At 34.0% G+C, this 17,119-nt stretch overlaps 1 protein-coding gene across 1 annotated transcript; it reads right to left on the bottom strand.

The window, feature by feature from the left end:
* Nucleotides 1–9,229: 9,229 nt before the first annotated feature.
* Nucleotides 9,230–16,555, bottom strand: LOC145108717 (ras-related protein RABC1-like). Its single transcript, XM_079045794.1, has 7 exons — nucleotides 16,362–16,555; nucleotides 16,123–16,282; nucleotides 14,027–14,095; nucleotides 12,225–12,290; nucleotides 10,618–10,739; nucleotides 10,066–10,194; nucleotides 9,230–9,495 (listed from the first exon to the last, which is right to left on the bottom strand). The coding sequence occupies exons 2-7, from the start codon at nucleotides 16,253–16,255 to the stop codon at nucleotides 9,385–9,387; spliced, it is 630 nt and encodes a 209-aa protein (XP_078901920.1). The 5' UTR covers nucleotides 16,256–16,282; nucleotides 16,362–16,555; the 3' UTR covers nucleotides 9,230–9,384.
* Nucleotides 16,556–17,119: the final 564 nt, after the last annotated feature.

Genomic DNA, 17,119 nt, shown 5'->3' with positions numbered 1-17,119 from the left:
TTCCTCTTACTCCATACTTGTCATAAAGAGCACCATGCTTTTCTTTCACGTAAGGCTTGACTTTGTACATATTGGTATGTATAAAAAAAGAGCATTACTAGTAAGTAAAGGTTGATTTTTTTGCTCTCTTTACTCTCTTCTCTCTTAAAGGGCTACCAATTTCGTGGTTATTAAGCCCTCCTTCCCCCTCTTCTTTGTTCCAATTTGGTGCTACATTTAAAGGTTCATAAGTTGCTTCTCTTTTAGGCTTATTTGGTATAAGTTGTCACACCCCCAAACCAAAACGGCGGAAACGTCTGGGGGCGGATGGAGTGACTTCATGTACAATATCATAACAATTGAATAGTAATGAAACATAGCAACACAAACATTCATACATTGAGATAACAAACTTACATTGTTTACATATTGTTTACACACAGAAGTCAAATACAGCAACTAAAAAGTAGGAAAAATCATGAACGACGACGTCGGTCATCAAGAAGGGTTGAGTACCTGCCTGCTAAATCCCTGAGAATACAAGTCGTTTTGAAAAGCGTCAACTAAAAAGTTGGTGAGTTCATAAGCACTTTTATAAATAAAACATCGTAATATCTTTGTTAGTAGTTCGTTGTAAAACTCCATAAAATCCGATATTTTCTATAAAAAGTAGTTTTTGAGTCTCGTTATAAAATCTGTGTATAGTTGCATGCATGTTCGTTGTTTTTCCTTAGTTGGTATAAGAAAAATTGTTCCCAGAAAATCCTATATTTTTTGTATAAAAATATGGTGATGGTCTTAAAATCCCAAGACTGGAGTTGTGAAAATTAGTTTACATAATATACGAAACATAGTTTTGTACTTTCATAAAACCAATGGAGTGTATATCCTTTACTTGTAAAATACAATATATAATTTCAGACAAATCCAGTGTTCTTTTAAAGGTGAACTGTGGACTTAAATCCCAAGACCGAGATGGAAGAGAGTATAATACGGAAAATAGTTTATAACCTCATTTATTTTAATAAACCTAATGAAGTATAAGTTTGTTGTAAACCAGTTCTTAATATCCCAAGACCAATATGGAGGTGAAAATCATACCGATAATAGTTTATGACCTCATTTCTTTTAATAAAGCTAATGAAGTGTAAGTTTGTTGTAAACCAGGTCTTAATATCCCAAGACCAATATGGAGGTGAAAATCATACCGATAATAGTTTATGACCTCATTTCTTTTGATAAAGCTAACGAAGTATAAACTTTCAGTATACCATGTCTTAAAATCCCAAGACCAATATGGAGGTGAAAATCATATAGGAAGTAGTTTTTAGTTTCATTTCTTTTAAATAAAACTAATGAGGTATAGCTTTCCGTAAATCAAAATCGTTTTGTTTATCTCTATGCGAGTCGTTATAACCATACTAATATGACGGAGTGCCTGTCTTTCCGTTTTACGGGCGACAGTTTCGTTGAAGATATTTGTCACCCTAGACTGGCCTAGTCTAGCTGTAGCGAACAGCTAAGGTGTGGGATGTCAACCCCGTATAGATCTATACACAAACTCCCGCTCTCCCTCCAGGAGACTCTGATTATAACTAACAGGACTTAACACATACGCTAGGTAGGTACGACTAAAGCGTCTGGCAAGAGCCTAAACAGATCTACGTGAACTATGACCCCTTTTCTTGTAAAAAGAAACAGGATAGTTATACCGTTAGATGATTAATCGTGTCTTTGAGAAAAACGTGGTTCGTGACTTCCAAACTACACATATTATGGTTTATCTTGTTGGTGTGAAATTGTTTATATACCCTTTTGAATAGATGTAAAGGTGTGTTTCAGCATGAAAATATATATTCAAAACATATTGCTTAGGTATTGAACCCACTAGATTTGTAAAAGACTATACTATATCAAAGCTTTCTAGTAAAACTCTCTTTTAATAAAGACCTCCAAAAGCATGTAGTTTATAGATCTAACTTTTCTTATGGTTTTATACATTGATCTTGTTACTTTTGTTGATAAGCATTTACATTCCACCATTTAATAAAAACGTCCAAAATGACACTTATTTGCTAAATGAATCCGTTTTTGGTCCATTTTAAATTCAAATATGACATAACCACTCAAATTTACCAATGTTCCAAAAATGACCTTTATATACATTTTTGGCCGAAAATAGTCCATAATAGTGGAATTTCCATAGTTTAACATTGGAAATAAATTTTATGTCCAAAAACATTGTTTAACAATTACTTGAGTTAATCCTTGTGGTTCTTGACATACAATGTGTGAAAAAAAAATTCATAAAGATGCTAGCTTTTATTTCTAGCAATATAATAAGTGAACTAGGTCCAAACTCTTGAGATTAATCAAAATCTCGAGTTCTTGGACAATTATTATGGATTTCACAATCTTAAACCCATACACAACATAACATTCTTGCACAAACAAACAATTATACCAAGATTTCACAAGACTTTGACTTGTATCCTCCCCCAAAATAATGAAAACTTAAAAATAGGGGTATGAAGCTCACCTTGCTTTGGTTTCGTGGATGATTTGGAGAGATGTTGAGAAGTGTTGAAGTCCTAACACTTGACGATTTTGATAAACTCTTTGAACTTAGTATATCCTAGGAATATCAACACATAATTTTATGTGTAAATATGATGATATAAACAAAATAATGTGTACAATCACTGGCCAAGTTTGAATCACTTACGTGGGTTTAGGGAAAAGCCTTTGATAGATATGTATCCTAAGAACTTGGAGCTTGAACTCTTCAGAGAGTAAACTTGAGGTTTCTCAGTAAGTGAAATGAGGAAATGTGCTAAGGAAAAAGGAGTTTACGCTCCAGGGTAAAGGAAAAGGAGGATGACTTGATGGTTGCTTGGTTTACTGGTGGATAATTCATAAAGATTCGTGATTTCCTAGAAAAGGGAAAAATACAGCTCATAAATCCGTAAACACTTAAAATATCTAAGTGTTTACGCTCTAAGATTCTTCCCTAGGGTGGTGTTCATGGCCAAGTATGGGTCCACCATGGAGTATAAGCTCAAGATGCTTCCTAGGATGGTGTTCATGGCCATTCCTTAGGTTTTAGGGTAGTTCACGGCCAAATGTAGGTCCCTAGAGTGGTTCACGGCCAAAGGTAGTCCATTGAAGGTGGTTCACGGCCAAACTAAGGCCCTTTTAAGGTGTTTACGGCCATTCATGGCCCAATTGAAGGGTTTTTGGTCTTAGATGGTATCTTTCAGTGTCTTTACGTTTTGGATGATTTCTATAAATGTTTATATGTTTCTAGTGCTTAGAAAACTTAAAATGATTGCCTTAAAGTTCAAGCATTCAAGGTTGCATCATAAAACAAGTTCTTATATCCATCTCATGTGATTCTTAACCAATTCCATTTATCTAGTTTTTGCCTTGATAAACTTGTTTACTTTCAAGAGGTTACCTTGTATGTGGCTTCCAAATTGTATGCTTCCATATATAAGCATTTATGTTCTAATGGTTTCCAAGGTTTTCATTGAAATAGGGTTACAATTTAGACCTTGCTTGATTAAAAAACTTCGGGTTGTCACATAAGTCTTAATGGCTTAAGAACAACTTAATACAGTGAAGTCTAGCATCTTCAAGTAGTTTGCTCTTTCTTGGTGGATACTTCTAAAGAAGCTCTCATTTGAGTCTTTTGTCATCTTCATCAACTTCTAAGCTCTCGAGAGGAATCAAAGTCTATAAAAGTTGTATCACCTTTTCCTTCTATGGTTATTAATCTTTTCGTGCTTTGAAAAATGATCATTAGTGGGTTAAAAAAAGTTTTAAATTATTCTTATTTTAGACTTCGTTGCCTTTATTAGCGTTTTTGAGAAAATGATTTTGAACAAAACCCAATAAGACTATGCCTCAATTCTCTGGGAAGAGTTTAGTAAAGGTGGACAATGCCTCTGGTCATCCTTCTTCCAGTTATGGCCAAAATGAGAATTTGGCTTCTACTGTCACACCCCCGAACCAGACGGCGGAAACGTCCGGGGGCTTGGATGACTTCATTCTTGTAGTATCATCACAGTGTATATAATTGAAACAAACATCATCATCATCACACATGTAATATTACAACTGTCATTGTTTACATCAAGTAGTGTATTTTAATATTACATGCCAAAATGTTTAAAGTACGATGAAACAAAACAATACAAAATATCCATGCATTCTTGCTGACCAACCTACTCAACGATTTCCTGAGAATACAAGTTAATTTAAAAGGTCAACATATATAATGTTGGTGAGTTCATAACCATGTTTGAGTAAAATGTTTTCTATTTCTTTGTAAACACCAGAAAATCCGATATTTTCTGAAAAGCGGTTTGAAAGGTTTGTGTCAGATCTTGTATTAATGCATGTGTAATAATTGTTTGTGAGAATATAAAGAGAATGACCCAGACAACCCGATGTTGTCTAACTAAAAAAAATGTTGGAAATCTCAACACCTGAGATTGAGTATTGACGTGTATAGGTTACCGTGTTATCCATAAAAGGTTGTTTACCGTAAGTTTACCATCGTTAATTCCTCTAAGTGAGCCTTTATAACCATTGATAATGACAATTTCGCTTGTCATGACGTCTATTAGACGCCGACTTGTTTAAGGTACGGTTTGTCACCCTAGACTGACCTAATCTAACTGTAGCGAACAGCTCAGGTGTGGGGCGTTACCCCCGTATAGATCTATACACAAACTCACACTCTCTCTCCGGGAGACTCTGGTTATAACTACAGGCTACGTTTGTACACTCATTTGGTGCCAAACGAAACGTCTCACTAGATCTTTAATCGAATTTACGCGAATAAACATATAAGGAACATTTCAGGCCCAATAAGCATGTAAGTGGACAACTAAGGTCCGCTAAGGATGTAAAATTTATTTCAGACCCAAAAGGAATGTAAATGTATATTCCGGGCCCAATACACATGTAAAAGGACAACTAAGGTCCACTAAACATGTATATTATATTTAGGCCCAATAAGGATGCGAAGGTATATCCCGGGGCCCAATATACATGCAAAAGGACAACTAAGGCCCACTAAACATGTATATTATTTCCAAGCCCAATAAGGATATGAGAATACCGAAATTGATCTGTGGTTTGTTACTTTGGTTGTTTAAGCTATGTTGTTTACCAAAATGACATAAAAAGTCCACTTTTTCTGTAAAAGATCATTTTTGGTCCAAAAACCGAAAATTTACAATTATGGCATATTTTTGGTAAGAATGACATTTTAGGTCCTTTAAGGCCAAAATTTGAATTTAAGGCTAGTTCTAAGTAGAAATAACGGTTTTAACTCCCTTTTGTCAAAAATATCATTTTTGGCTTGGTTTTATGAAAACGTGCATTTTTGGCCCATTTATGAATAAATTCATCTTTTTGGTCCAAGTGTTAATAAATTCACATTTTCGGTTCTTCTTATCAAAAATTTACATTTTTGGCACAACTTTGTTGAAAATAACATTTAAGCCCACAAAAGTCCACAAATTACAATCTTGGCCCAAAATTTCGTAAAAGCCCAAAAGAAGCCCATTTATGAACTTTTACACTCCTAGCCCTTTTTAAGATCAATATTTACCAAAATATACCCTTTTTGGTCCTTTAAAACCGTGAGTTTGCATGAAATACTTTATTTTTGGTTATTTTGTCATTTTTGGCCCTTTATTGCAAATTTCTTAGTTTTAAGTAACTTTGATGTATTTTAAAACCTTTTCTTTGTATAAAAAGTTGAAATAAGAGTTATGTTCTACAATATCATCACTTTTTAGTATATCTTCAAGTTCATGGAGTTTATAACACATATATCATGAAAAACACACAAAAGCATGCATACACACAAATATCTACACAAAACAACTTGTATTCTCCCCCAAAACTTAGTAAAAACCGAAAATAGGGGGTATGAACTCACTTTGCTTTGGAGTTTTCGGTTTTTGATGAAGGATGGATGAGATCGGCCTTTAGCAAGCTTTCTTGAGTGGATTTCGAACTTAGGAAGTTCTAGGAAACAAGAATCACGAAAACATGTGTTTATGAGGAGTGATTTAGCTAAAAATGAAGTAAACCAACTTAAGTTTACAAGGTCTTACCACAAGAGTTAAGCTTGAAGTGATCTTGGATGAAAGGATCTTTTGAACACACCTTACACCCACACGATTTTAGGGAAGATTAGGAGGATTTTTTCCTTTGAGGATTTTGATGGAAATGAGAGGATTGGAGATAAGTTTGAAGTAAAATGAAGGTGATGGTGGTTTCTTGTCCTTGGCCGAGAATAAGAAGGAGAGGGAAGAGAAGGTGATAAGACTTACATAGATGCATGAGTTTCCATGGATACATGAGGGATATTAAGCATAGATACTCATCATGCAATGGTGAGGTGTCATCCCCACAAATTTCCCATATTATTTCTTTTCTTTTTTACATGTATATATATATATATATATATATATATATATATATATATATATATCGAGAATGAGGGATAGAAGTAAAAGCAAAAAGGAAAACTTGGGCTAATATTGAACATTTTCGAGATAACAGGCCCAATAAGATGATTCTCGGCCCATTAGGTTCTTCTTATGGGTTTACGGCCCAATATGATGAAGGAATGGGGTTTACGGCCCAATAGGGCTTCCCAACATGACCCAAATGCTATAGTTTGATGAATGTGGGTCCAATTAGAGCCCAAATGGGGTTCCTTGGACCAAAATAATCAAATGATAAGTTTACTGGCCCATTAGGCCCAATAAGAGGATCTTGGTCCATTCTGAGCTTGAACCGGGACATTAGGGTTTCAAACCCATAATTGAGTATCTGAGATGCATTGTATTAGGTTTTGAACTTCACTCAGGAGTTTTGATTCAAATGGATGATTTTGAATGAGCATAGTACATGATATCCACTTAGATTACAAGTTTTACAAGAGTTGATGTTTACATGAAAACAGAATTTCCTAGCTAAAAATGCTAGTTGTGACATCTACCTTCTTTTTTCACTAAAATAATTGGGTATTTAATTTAAGTTTAATTATTTTGTGATACTTTCTTTTCGGATTTATAGGTGTAGTCCAATATTTTTTCAGGGGTAGCACGACATGTAAAAAAATTACGCAAAAATTACACTATGAGGCAAAATTTTATGGTAGCACGAGCTACCCCAGGCTCTGCAGTGGATCTATTTTGATGAATCTGTTGATGCTTGAGAGAAATTGTTTAAGAAGATATCTCATAACAAAAACTCTCCATCTCCCTTAACCTGCAACACACCTCTAGTCCCTTCTCTATCTTTTCCGGTAACAATGATGGAATTGATGGCTTTTTTTAATCTGTCTTCCTAATTTCAGATTTTAGAAATGATGTGGTTATGATGAGAGAGAGAGAGAGAGAGAGAGAGGAAGATTTTTTTTACCAATGCTCATTGTGATTGTTGTTGAGAACAAATTTGGGGGAATAAGGGGAAGAAGCTAGCACGGGGAGATGGAGGACTGCCATGTGGGAGGTCTTGTCGAATGAGGAATAACCATAAATAGCTACTTAGGGAGGTCAGGATTGAATTTAGAGAAGATCGGACGATTAGGCAGTTTTTCACATACAACATTCCATATATATATATATATATATATATATATATATATATATATATATATATATATAGAGAGAGAGAGAGAGAGAGAGAGAGTTAGGTTCAAATGTTTCTAGCAATTATTGTGTGCCTAAATGCACCAATGAGAATTCAAGAAATAATAAATAATTAAATAAATCATTAACGGGTATTTTGGACCTTTTGTACTTTTAATTAAGGAAAACATTTAATTGGAATCCTACAATTAAGGAAATAAAGTAAATGTATTTGACCTAGTCTCTCTCTCTCTCTATCTTATATTTCCTACGCTTCTTCTTTTTCACCTACCGGGAAGATGAAATCAAAATGTGGAGGTTGTTACCTTCGCTTAAGCCGCCAAGAGACATCCCCACCCCCCCACTGAGGATCGCTCCTAATGTCTACCCTTCACCTTCATTTCCTGCCTGGAACATCACCACTAAAGAGAAGAAAATCAGCGACTTCCCACCGCCGATTGCAGCCCTTTCTTGCGATCGATTAAGAGTCACTGGCCATTTTTTGACTGTTTTTGTGTTTCTTTCTTCTCCGATCAACAGAGGACCGAAGTCTTTCCCTCCCTGCGTGATTGTTGTCGGATAGAAGAAGGAGCAGCCTTCGCTGCCACTTGACGGCAACACTGTTGCCTCCGTTCCTTTCCTTTCCACGATTGGTGGCTGACGGAGACGGAGATAGTGAACCAAGGGAAGCCCGTCGGAGATTAGATCTCCCTTCCTTGCGATCTATTCAACCACCGGCGAACCCATTGGAGCTGCATTCAGGGGCTTTGTCATGGAAGTTGTTCTAACACTATATGTAAGTGTTTGATTTTCCCTAATTTTATTTACCCATTTGATACTATATTCTTGATTTTTTGAGATCCATCATATAAAGATTGTGAAGTCTTCTGTCAATGATTCACTTGCTCAACCTGAATTTTACCAGTACATCAAAAAATCAGATGGTGAAGTCATCCGACTTCAGGGACATAGAATTTTAGAATAGTTTCAGATAACATATAAAACAATTACTTTATCATGTTTATATTCTATCTTGTAGCATTTGATATTTGAAAAAGACATTGGTGAAAAATTTATCTCTTATCTTCCTCATGAATATCAAGCACCAAAGGAATAATCTTCAATTAGTAGCAGTAGCAAAATCGCCTTAGTATCAAATATGATGAGGGTAATTCTGCCAGAATGGAATCACGAATTCCAATTCTGTTAGAATGAAATCTTGGATTCCAATGCTTAAGTTCCAATTCAACCTAAGCATTGAATTTTATATGAGCTATCATGTCTAAAACTTGTTATTTTTTCTGCACTTACTCATTGGTTTTTGTATTTTCTTCAATTTTTACTTGTACACCGAAGAGTTAGAGCGACAGATGTGAAATAGATGACTGAGGTTGAATCTCAATATCTCTATTTTATTTTTAATTTCAACAGAACCTGCCTCTCTCTCTCTCTCTCTCTCTCTCTCTCTCTCTCTATATATATATATATATATATATATATATATATATATATATATATATATATATATATATATATATATATATATATATATATATATAATGATGGGTGAAACATACGTCTACAATAGATTTTATCAGCCAATTTCAGCATATAATAAATATATGATGATCATAGTTGAACCAAAGATACAAGGGTGGGTCATTTCAAAGAACATGACAGAAATAACAAACATCCATCCCACATGACATAACATACATATTCCTCAAGTTACAACACATCAAATTCAGCAGCATCCACTAGCTGATGCATCTGAAGCTGATGGAGGCTTTTGATTAAATATGTTTCTTTTCACAGTAGTTGACCCCTCAGCAGTCAAACTTGGCGTATCCAAAATCTGCACATTTCGTCCATACAAACAATAATAATAATAATAATAATAATAATAATAATAATAATAATAATAATAATACTCAAATACCAATGTTCCTATATATGTATTTGTTTATGATAGCATTCTACTTCCATTTCTGTCTATTAGAGTATTGTATCATGAAAAATTAACCCAATCATAGCATAGCTATGTCATCCAATCCAAATACAAAGCAATCTCCACGCTATATAAATAAAATAAAATAGTACTAATGATAATAGTAAAAAAGAATAGCACTAGTTAGTTATTAGACGACAAGTAACATGTTTCATTCTAGAAGCGACAACTGTTTAACCAATTGCAAGTTGCATAAATTGGTTAAAAACAGAAAAAAAATGAAATGTTGCATAAACTAGTAAAACAAATGGAACATTGTTGCATAGATAAGTTAGATATTTAGATAAGAATTTAAAAGGTAGCATCATGTCATTAGATTAGAATGGTGATGCATATTTTGGTCCTAGACATCAATCATTCATATCATTTTGTTGCATAAATTAACAAGTAGAAGAAAAAGTGCAATCAAATAAATACCTTGAGAACAAGTTCCTCGAAACACTGCTCCACATTGACACGTGTTTTTGCACTACATTCGATAAAAAGGCATCCATATTCCCTTGCAAAGTCCATTCCTTCTTTCTTTGTCACAACCCTATCTTGTTCCTGCAAAACAGATTATATAATGTATTCATTCAATACCATTACAAATATATATATTATAATAATATAAGTGGAAACTACAGAAAAACAAACACTTGTTCGCCAACAATATACTTGAGAAAAACCTTTCTTGCATTTTCCCCTTACTCAAAAACCACGAAAGTGGAATAAAAGAAAAGTATAATTGCTCAATCATTGCATACAATAGTTAACTGGCTAAATAGATGAAAGTGATTTCCCTTTTACTAATCCGTTTTTCTGAATAAAACAATTTAGTAGGTGGTAAGCATTGATTCGAATACACTTTGGTTTGGACAACTTGTTTCCTTTCTAGCTAACTTTTTTTTTTACTGATACTAGAAAAAAAGCCAATTCATAGAGTCTAAGTAGAATTGAATGGACACAAATACAAGTGCAGTTAGTTACCTTATCAACTTTATTGCCTACAAGCATCTTGATGCAATCTTGATTGGTTGAGTAGAGGTCGATTTCTTTTGCCCATATATCAGATAAGTCTGTGAACGTATCTCTCCGGGTTACATCGTAAACTGACAAATAACCAACAGCTTTCTTTTACACAAAGGATTAGGAAGACAAGAGTAAGAGTATTTGGTTTTGCTTTTATGATGAGATCATATGTATATATTAATCAATCAAGAAACAAATATTAAGTAGAAATTCTCGTGATAACAGAACTTACTTACACCACTCTACTTGGAAAAATCAACTAATTAAATAATAGAAACAAAACAAACTAATGCAATGAACAGCAACGTACTTGTATTGTTTTGTTTATTAAAACTTCCTATTTTCATTTCTTCCTACTACAACATTGTACTTTGAATTTTGAAAAACTACCTAATTAATAATTATAGCAATGTCATCAAAATACAAAGCAATTTTCACTGCTATAAGCCTATAACTGGATGATAGGTTTTTCAAAGCACGTCTTCATAAGAAGCAAAAAACTCGAAAGTACAATGCTACAATTGGTTGGATTTTTATAAAGTGCGTCTTACTAAAAAAAATAAAGTAGAATTCTATAATTGAATAGACTTTAGAAAGTACAATGTCGTAATAAGGAAAAATGAAAGTACAATGTTGTAATAATAGGAAGAAAAAAATGCACATACAATGCTATAATAAACAAAGAAATGGAAGTATGTCGCTACTTTGTGCAATTAGCCCTAACTTGTGCAAGAAATAGCAACGACTTCTATGTTTTTTGATAATCTCAGTATGACAGTATCCTACTTCCATTTACTCGTGTTAGTTTACATCATTGAAATTGGAAAATTTTACCTAATTATAGCAATATCATCCAAATGCTAAGCAATCGTCAGTGCTATAATTTAATAGATTTTTCAGTGAATATGTCTTTAAAATGAAGTACAATGCTACAACTGGGTAGATCTTTGAAGTACAATGTCTGGATAAGAGAAAATGTGAGTACAATGCTATAATTGAGTAATTAAATGTCTTAATAAGAAGATATTTGAAAAGAAATGAAATATAATAAACGAAAAAAGGAATTAAGTATGTCACTATTTCTAGCATTTAGCCCTAACAGCAATGTATTTCTATTTTTATGTTTATTACATTCACTTCATCCTGTTATGACATTTTACTTGAAAAAATCTACAGCTTATAGGCAGCAATGCCATCCAAATACCAAGTAATTCTCACTGCTATAATTGGATAGATTTTTCAACTACAATGATTAAATAAGAAAAATAATTGCTATGTTTTTCAAAGTACAATGCCTTAATAAGAAAAAGAAACTGTAATATAAAGTAATAACAAATGCTATTTCTTGCATTTGGCCCTAAGCCCCTAACTTTTATATGATGACTATGAGTATGATGGGCAGTTTAATTAAGATATTTTTAGGAGTTGGATTGTGGCAATCAACATGAAGAGAAAATTAAACAGATGCGGAAGTTGAACTCATCATATAACATAACAATGTAGCATGAAATGAAAGTTATGTAATAAAGGCAATAAAAACAAAAGAAGGCTTTGCAATTGCATACCCATTATAATTCCTTGGGCTCCTCTATAATACGAACTGGTTAGGGTTCTGAATCTCTCCTGCCCAGCTGCAATCAACAACTTACAAGTTACAACACTCTGCACTTGTCAGCATCTAAAAAAAAAACATTTTCCTACATTGAAATCACATGTCTTGTCTCTTATATGAACTAAGGTCCCTATTTTGCAGTGGATAAAATATTCAATATTGTCTGAATAAATTATGTTCACACAAACACAATATTTTTGAAAATGATTGAGGAAAAAACATACAAGGGAAAATTTGTAGAAAGTTATTACGACTTCATGAGGAAAGCCACATTGTAGTCTGTTGAGAGGAGCATATTACATGCAATGATGCAACTCATTTGTATGCATATCAGAATTCCATCGAATAGACAAGCTTTCACCTGCTAACAGGATTACCCTTTCTAGCAGCACTAAGAGTTCATCAATGCCAATGCTGGATGCAGCAGAAAATAAATACGGGAAACACGGTTGGATGAAGGGATGACTCTGTTAATTCGATAGCAGGGTGGGTACACACTACACATACATATATCTGAGAGGAAAAGTAGCTATAACAAGCTACAACATCCAAATATTTCTTATTTATTAATATATATATATATATATATATATATATATATATATATATATATATATATATATATATATATCAAATGCTTAAGAATCTATAACATTATATCAAATATTTTTCATTCATAAATCATAATATTATATCAGCTTTCTAGAACACTTCCAAAGTCTGATTACATAGCAAATTCACGTCACGATCTTGAACCTAGAATTTACTAAATCGTCTGGACTGTCCTACGTATTAGCAATTTTATAATGGTAGTTTCTAAAACAGAATTTGCTAATTCGGATTAAAATATTTAAGAATCTATATCAGTATTTGATTTAATTATTTCATGAATTTATCATTTGCATATCAAATATTTAAGAATCTATGTCATTTCATATTTTATAATTCTGTGTCAGTCAGTCTGTCATTTAGAACATACATTATCAAAACAGAAATATTTCATATAGAAGGGTAAAATGGTGATCAACTGTCATTCAGCCCAAAAACAAATAATACTAGTCCGTAGAGAACTTCCTCCAGTGGTGGTATCGAATCAATAGTTGGGAAAGGTGTTGTGTTTGCAGCAACTAGCAGGTAAGGTAACCACCTACAATACATCTTAAGATTTAAGATAATCTGAATTCTGAAAATAATAGTTTTATATGTAGTGGATTGAGGCCGGTTTGTAGGAAGTGGTTTTGGATTTGGAGGGTGACAGAAAAAGAAAAATTGCTTCTGATCTTGATCTTTTGTATGTACAAAACAAAAGCCCTCATCGAAGATAGCATAATTAATATTAGCGCCGCCAGCCACATAATCTAAAAGCCCACCCAGCCCAGCCCAGCCTTGGTTCATTATTGTCCATCCGATCATTTTCGCAACTATTTAAAAAAGTGTGAATCCATTTGGAAAGGTCCAAATTGTCTCATATTTTCAGTTTGTCCCGCAATTTCAGTAATTTCCTCATAATATAAGCCATGTACTTATTTTACTAAACCACATACTAATACTATGGAAATCAACCCATCTAAGTATAAGTATAACAAACCTTTCACTTCCTAATACCCACTTACCGAGTGGGGTAGGTAGGGTAACTAAAAGGACAGAAAACAATATATATAATATATATATAAAAATATACAAGTTTAAATCAACAACGCTAAACTTTATTAATCTATGAATGGCATTCTAATATAGTTGATAATAAAATATTACCGGTATCCCAAATAGCAAGCTTTAACTTCTTCCCCCCAATTGTAACATGTTTTACTTTGAAATCTACCCCTGCACAGCACTCAGCACAACAACGCAAATTATCATCAGTCAATGTTCTGCTTTACAGTCCTAAAATATACACACTCATTAAACAGATGTTACTGCAGGCAACCAAAAACTATCACAATAACAAGCAAACAAATCCAACAGGGATAAAATGTCCCTAATTCCCTTCCTTTTCATCAATAAAATGCTTTCACAAATATTCCATTTTATGCTACTGACTGAACATGAAAAGCTCAGGTTTTCTACCCTGACCATTTTTGAGATTTGCATAGGTACGTGTCATACGTTTAGAAAACTACCAACATGAACATGTATGTACTTTCTAAAGTCATGTAATATATATATATATATATATATATATATATATATATATATATATATATGATAACAACCAACTTTTTAGTTTGTCCTACTCCTACCTAAGTCACTGTTCCTTTTTTCATACATACATACATAGTAATGTACTTTGAAATTTGTCCTACCCCGGGGTCAGGTTGGTTGGTGTTGAGAAAAATATCATAATACCCCTAAATAAATCCAGGATATATTTGTGCAAAGAAATACAGCTTTTTCAATTTTGAAATGAAAAGAAGAGGGGTTACGGTTTTCAGCAAACACCAAACCAAACCACTTACCACTGCGACAAACTCCAAACCACCACCTTATACTGCTAAGCCCATATTGGCCATCAATTGGATCAAGGCAACAGTGGTAGGGTAGGGATGGTGAACACCAAGCAACAATTTAATGGTTCCTTATTTAATAATGAAAATACATGTCAGCGTAAGTGTTGTTTTGTCAAAGAACATGTAGATTGACCCCAAGGTCCATGGCATCTGGTGAGTATGAACTCAGAAGCATAAAATTAAATTGTATTTGTAGCTTATCAGTTTCAAGATAATTATGTAACCGCACCAGATAGTTGAATACAAGCATGTTTGGGCTTATCGGCTTCATTAGTCTAAGGCAGAAAACTGGTACATCAACTGCCAAGTAAAGGTAACATCAAACTATCCTTGCTGATATTTAGACATGACTCATGACTCGGTCTTTGCTTAACTCGCATTCATTTTGTAATTCGTAGTAGAACCCTCTGATTTTACAAATACATGACTTCTATATCTATATGAGAACAACAGATTACAAAATCATGCATGCCACACTTTTTAAGCCTTTCTCTCAACAGCTCACAGACTATTATTAGGTTAGGCCTGTTTGTTTGTTATGCAGAAAAGAACAAAATTTTGCAATCTCTCTCTCTCCCTCTCCCCAGTCTAGTCCAATTAAGTTCCATGCAGTTTTGTCCCATGTAACAGATGCAGCCTTAAAGGCCTATTCATCGACATTGGAGTCTGGAGAAATTGAAAACAAACAAAGAAACTGGAGATCCAATTGACCTGACATAGGAAATCTTTTACATTTAAAAAACATCTCAGACCCATCCTAACAAGTGACAGAAACTGTGAATTTTTCCCTCAAATTGCTTCTAGTGGACTCACGAACCAATCATGATATTAAGCAATCCCCTTTAAGACTTCGAATACCTATTTGCTTTTTGAATTGTGGGCTTTAAGGTAAGAGTGTAAGATCCAGATCTTTACACATTGAGCACCAGGAAGTACATAGGCCCTAAAAGACCAACTCCAACTGAGACATCTCCACAAAAGGAAATACTTGCAAACTGCAATTGGTTTGTGAAGAATGTTTAGGTTTGTTAATGAAATAATTCATTAACTCAACTAATCAAGTAAGTCTTTCAATACTTTACGTATCTTATTGTAACATCTTATGAGAATTCATGGGAGAACAGCCATCTTAAGTTGCACCCTAAATAAGACCAGGAAACAAGTTGAGCTATTGATCTCACGTTTACAGAAAAAAGAGAAATATTCATTATTTTATCAAACTATGTTACACACAGATACAGGCCGCTTTGAATCCTACAAATGAGAAACTTGCAAGTAACAGGAGAAAGAAAAAGCACAGTAACTAGAAGATATTGCAAGTAAAGAGAAAAGGGAGCGATTTACCAATCGTAGGAGAAAGTTCTTCAAAGGTATCAGACGTGAAACTCAAGAGAAGACTGCTTTTACCAACTCCTGAATCCCCAATCATTAACAATTTGAACAAATAATCGAATTCCGAACCTGAAGAAGAATCCATGGATGAAGCCGAACGACAAAACAAACCCTAGAAAAACAGTAGATTTAGCAACTGAAGTCAAAGGATGAAAATATAAAGAGAAAGAAATAATGGCAATATCAGTGACCTTTTGCTGCGAGAATCAAGCAAAACACAGATCTACGATGCTAACGTATGAAGCAATTGTTGATGTTAAAGTGCAAAGAGGGAAGGTTGTGTACAAGTGCCACTAGGATCTCTCTTCACAAATTGCTACGTGCGTTAAGCTTGTTAGACGGTGCTGTCTTCGCCGTTCAGCTTACGTCCCCGTTAAGGCATCGTTTTATCGCTTTTAGAGAAAACCGCAAAACCGGCGTCATTTTATTTATTTATTTTTTTTTTATTTATTTTATTGTCCTTTGTATGATCCGGTTGGTTAACAGTTGGTTATTTGTTATAACTAATTTTAGTTTATGATTTTAATCAGTTAATTGTTTTGGTTGATATTGGTTAGTAGGATAAAAGACCATACCTTTTTCAAGTCAATCACAACCAAACATGGCTCAAGCCCTAAAAATGACCCATTTCCCCTTTTGGGAGTACGCCATGCGTACTCCTTCACTACGCCATGTGTACCGACTTTCCACAGAAAACGGGGCAGGGGTACGCTACGCATTGTGTAACTTTTGCGTACCCCAAGGTTACGCCCTGCGTAACCCTCTACTTCATATACTTCCCCATTAAGTCCTTAATTCTTAAAGACTAAACGTCCAACTCTCAGATCTTAATCTAAGGAATGTCCTAACTGATAAAGGTGTTGACTTTAAGCTTTTGCATGGCTTAAAAGAGCATAAAATCAAACTCTAGATCCAAAATACACTCCAAGGTCTAAGATCTCATGCAAGG

The sequence above is a fragment of the Lactuca virosa genome, chromosome 4, assembly GCF_052849685.1.
Source record: "Lactuca virosa cultivar CGN04683 chromosome 4, Lactuca_virosa_CGN04683_v6, whole genome shotgun sequence".
Lineage (NCBI taxonomy): Eukaryota > Viridiplantae > Streptophyta > Magnoliopsida > Asterales > Asteraceae > Lactuca > Lactuca virosa.
The sequence above is the reverse complement of the archived record's forward strand: the minus strand, read 5'-3'. Positions and strand labels throughout refer to the sequence as shown.

Bases quoted from the DNA above. Each gene is read 5' to 3' on its own strand.
- LOC145108717 (XM_079045794.1), bottom strand. From the start codon at position 16,255: ATGGATTCTTCTTCAGGTTCGGAATTCGATTATTTGTTCAAATTGTTA. The intron at 10,740-12,224 runs GTATGCAATTGC...GTTATTTGTCAG, and splicing joins AGCCCAAGGAATTATAATGG to TTTACGATGTAACCCGGAGA. The intron at 9,496-10,065 runs GTATTTATTTGA...CGAAATGTGCAG, and splicing joins TCGAGGAACTTGTTCTCAAG to ATTTTGGATACGCCAAGTTT.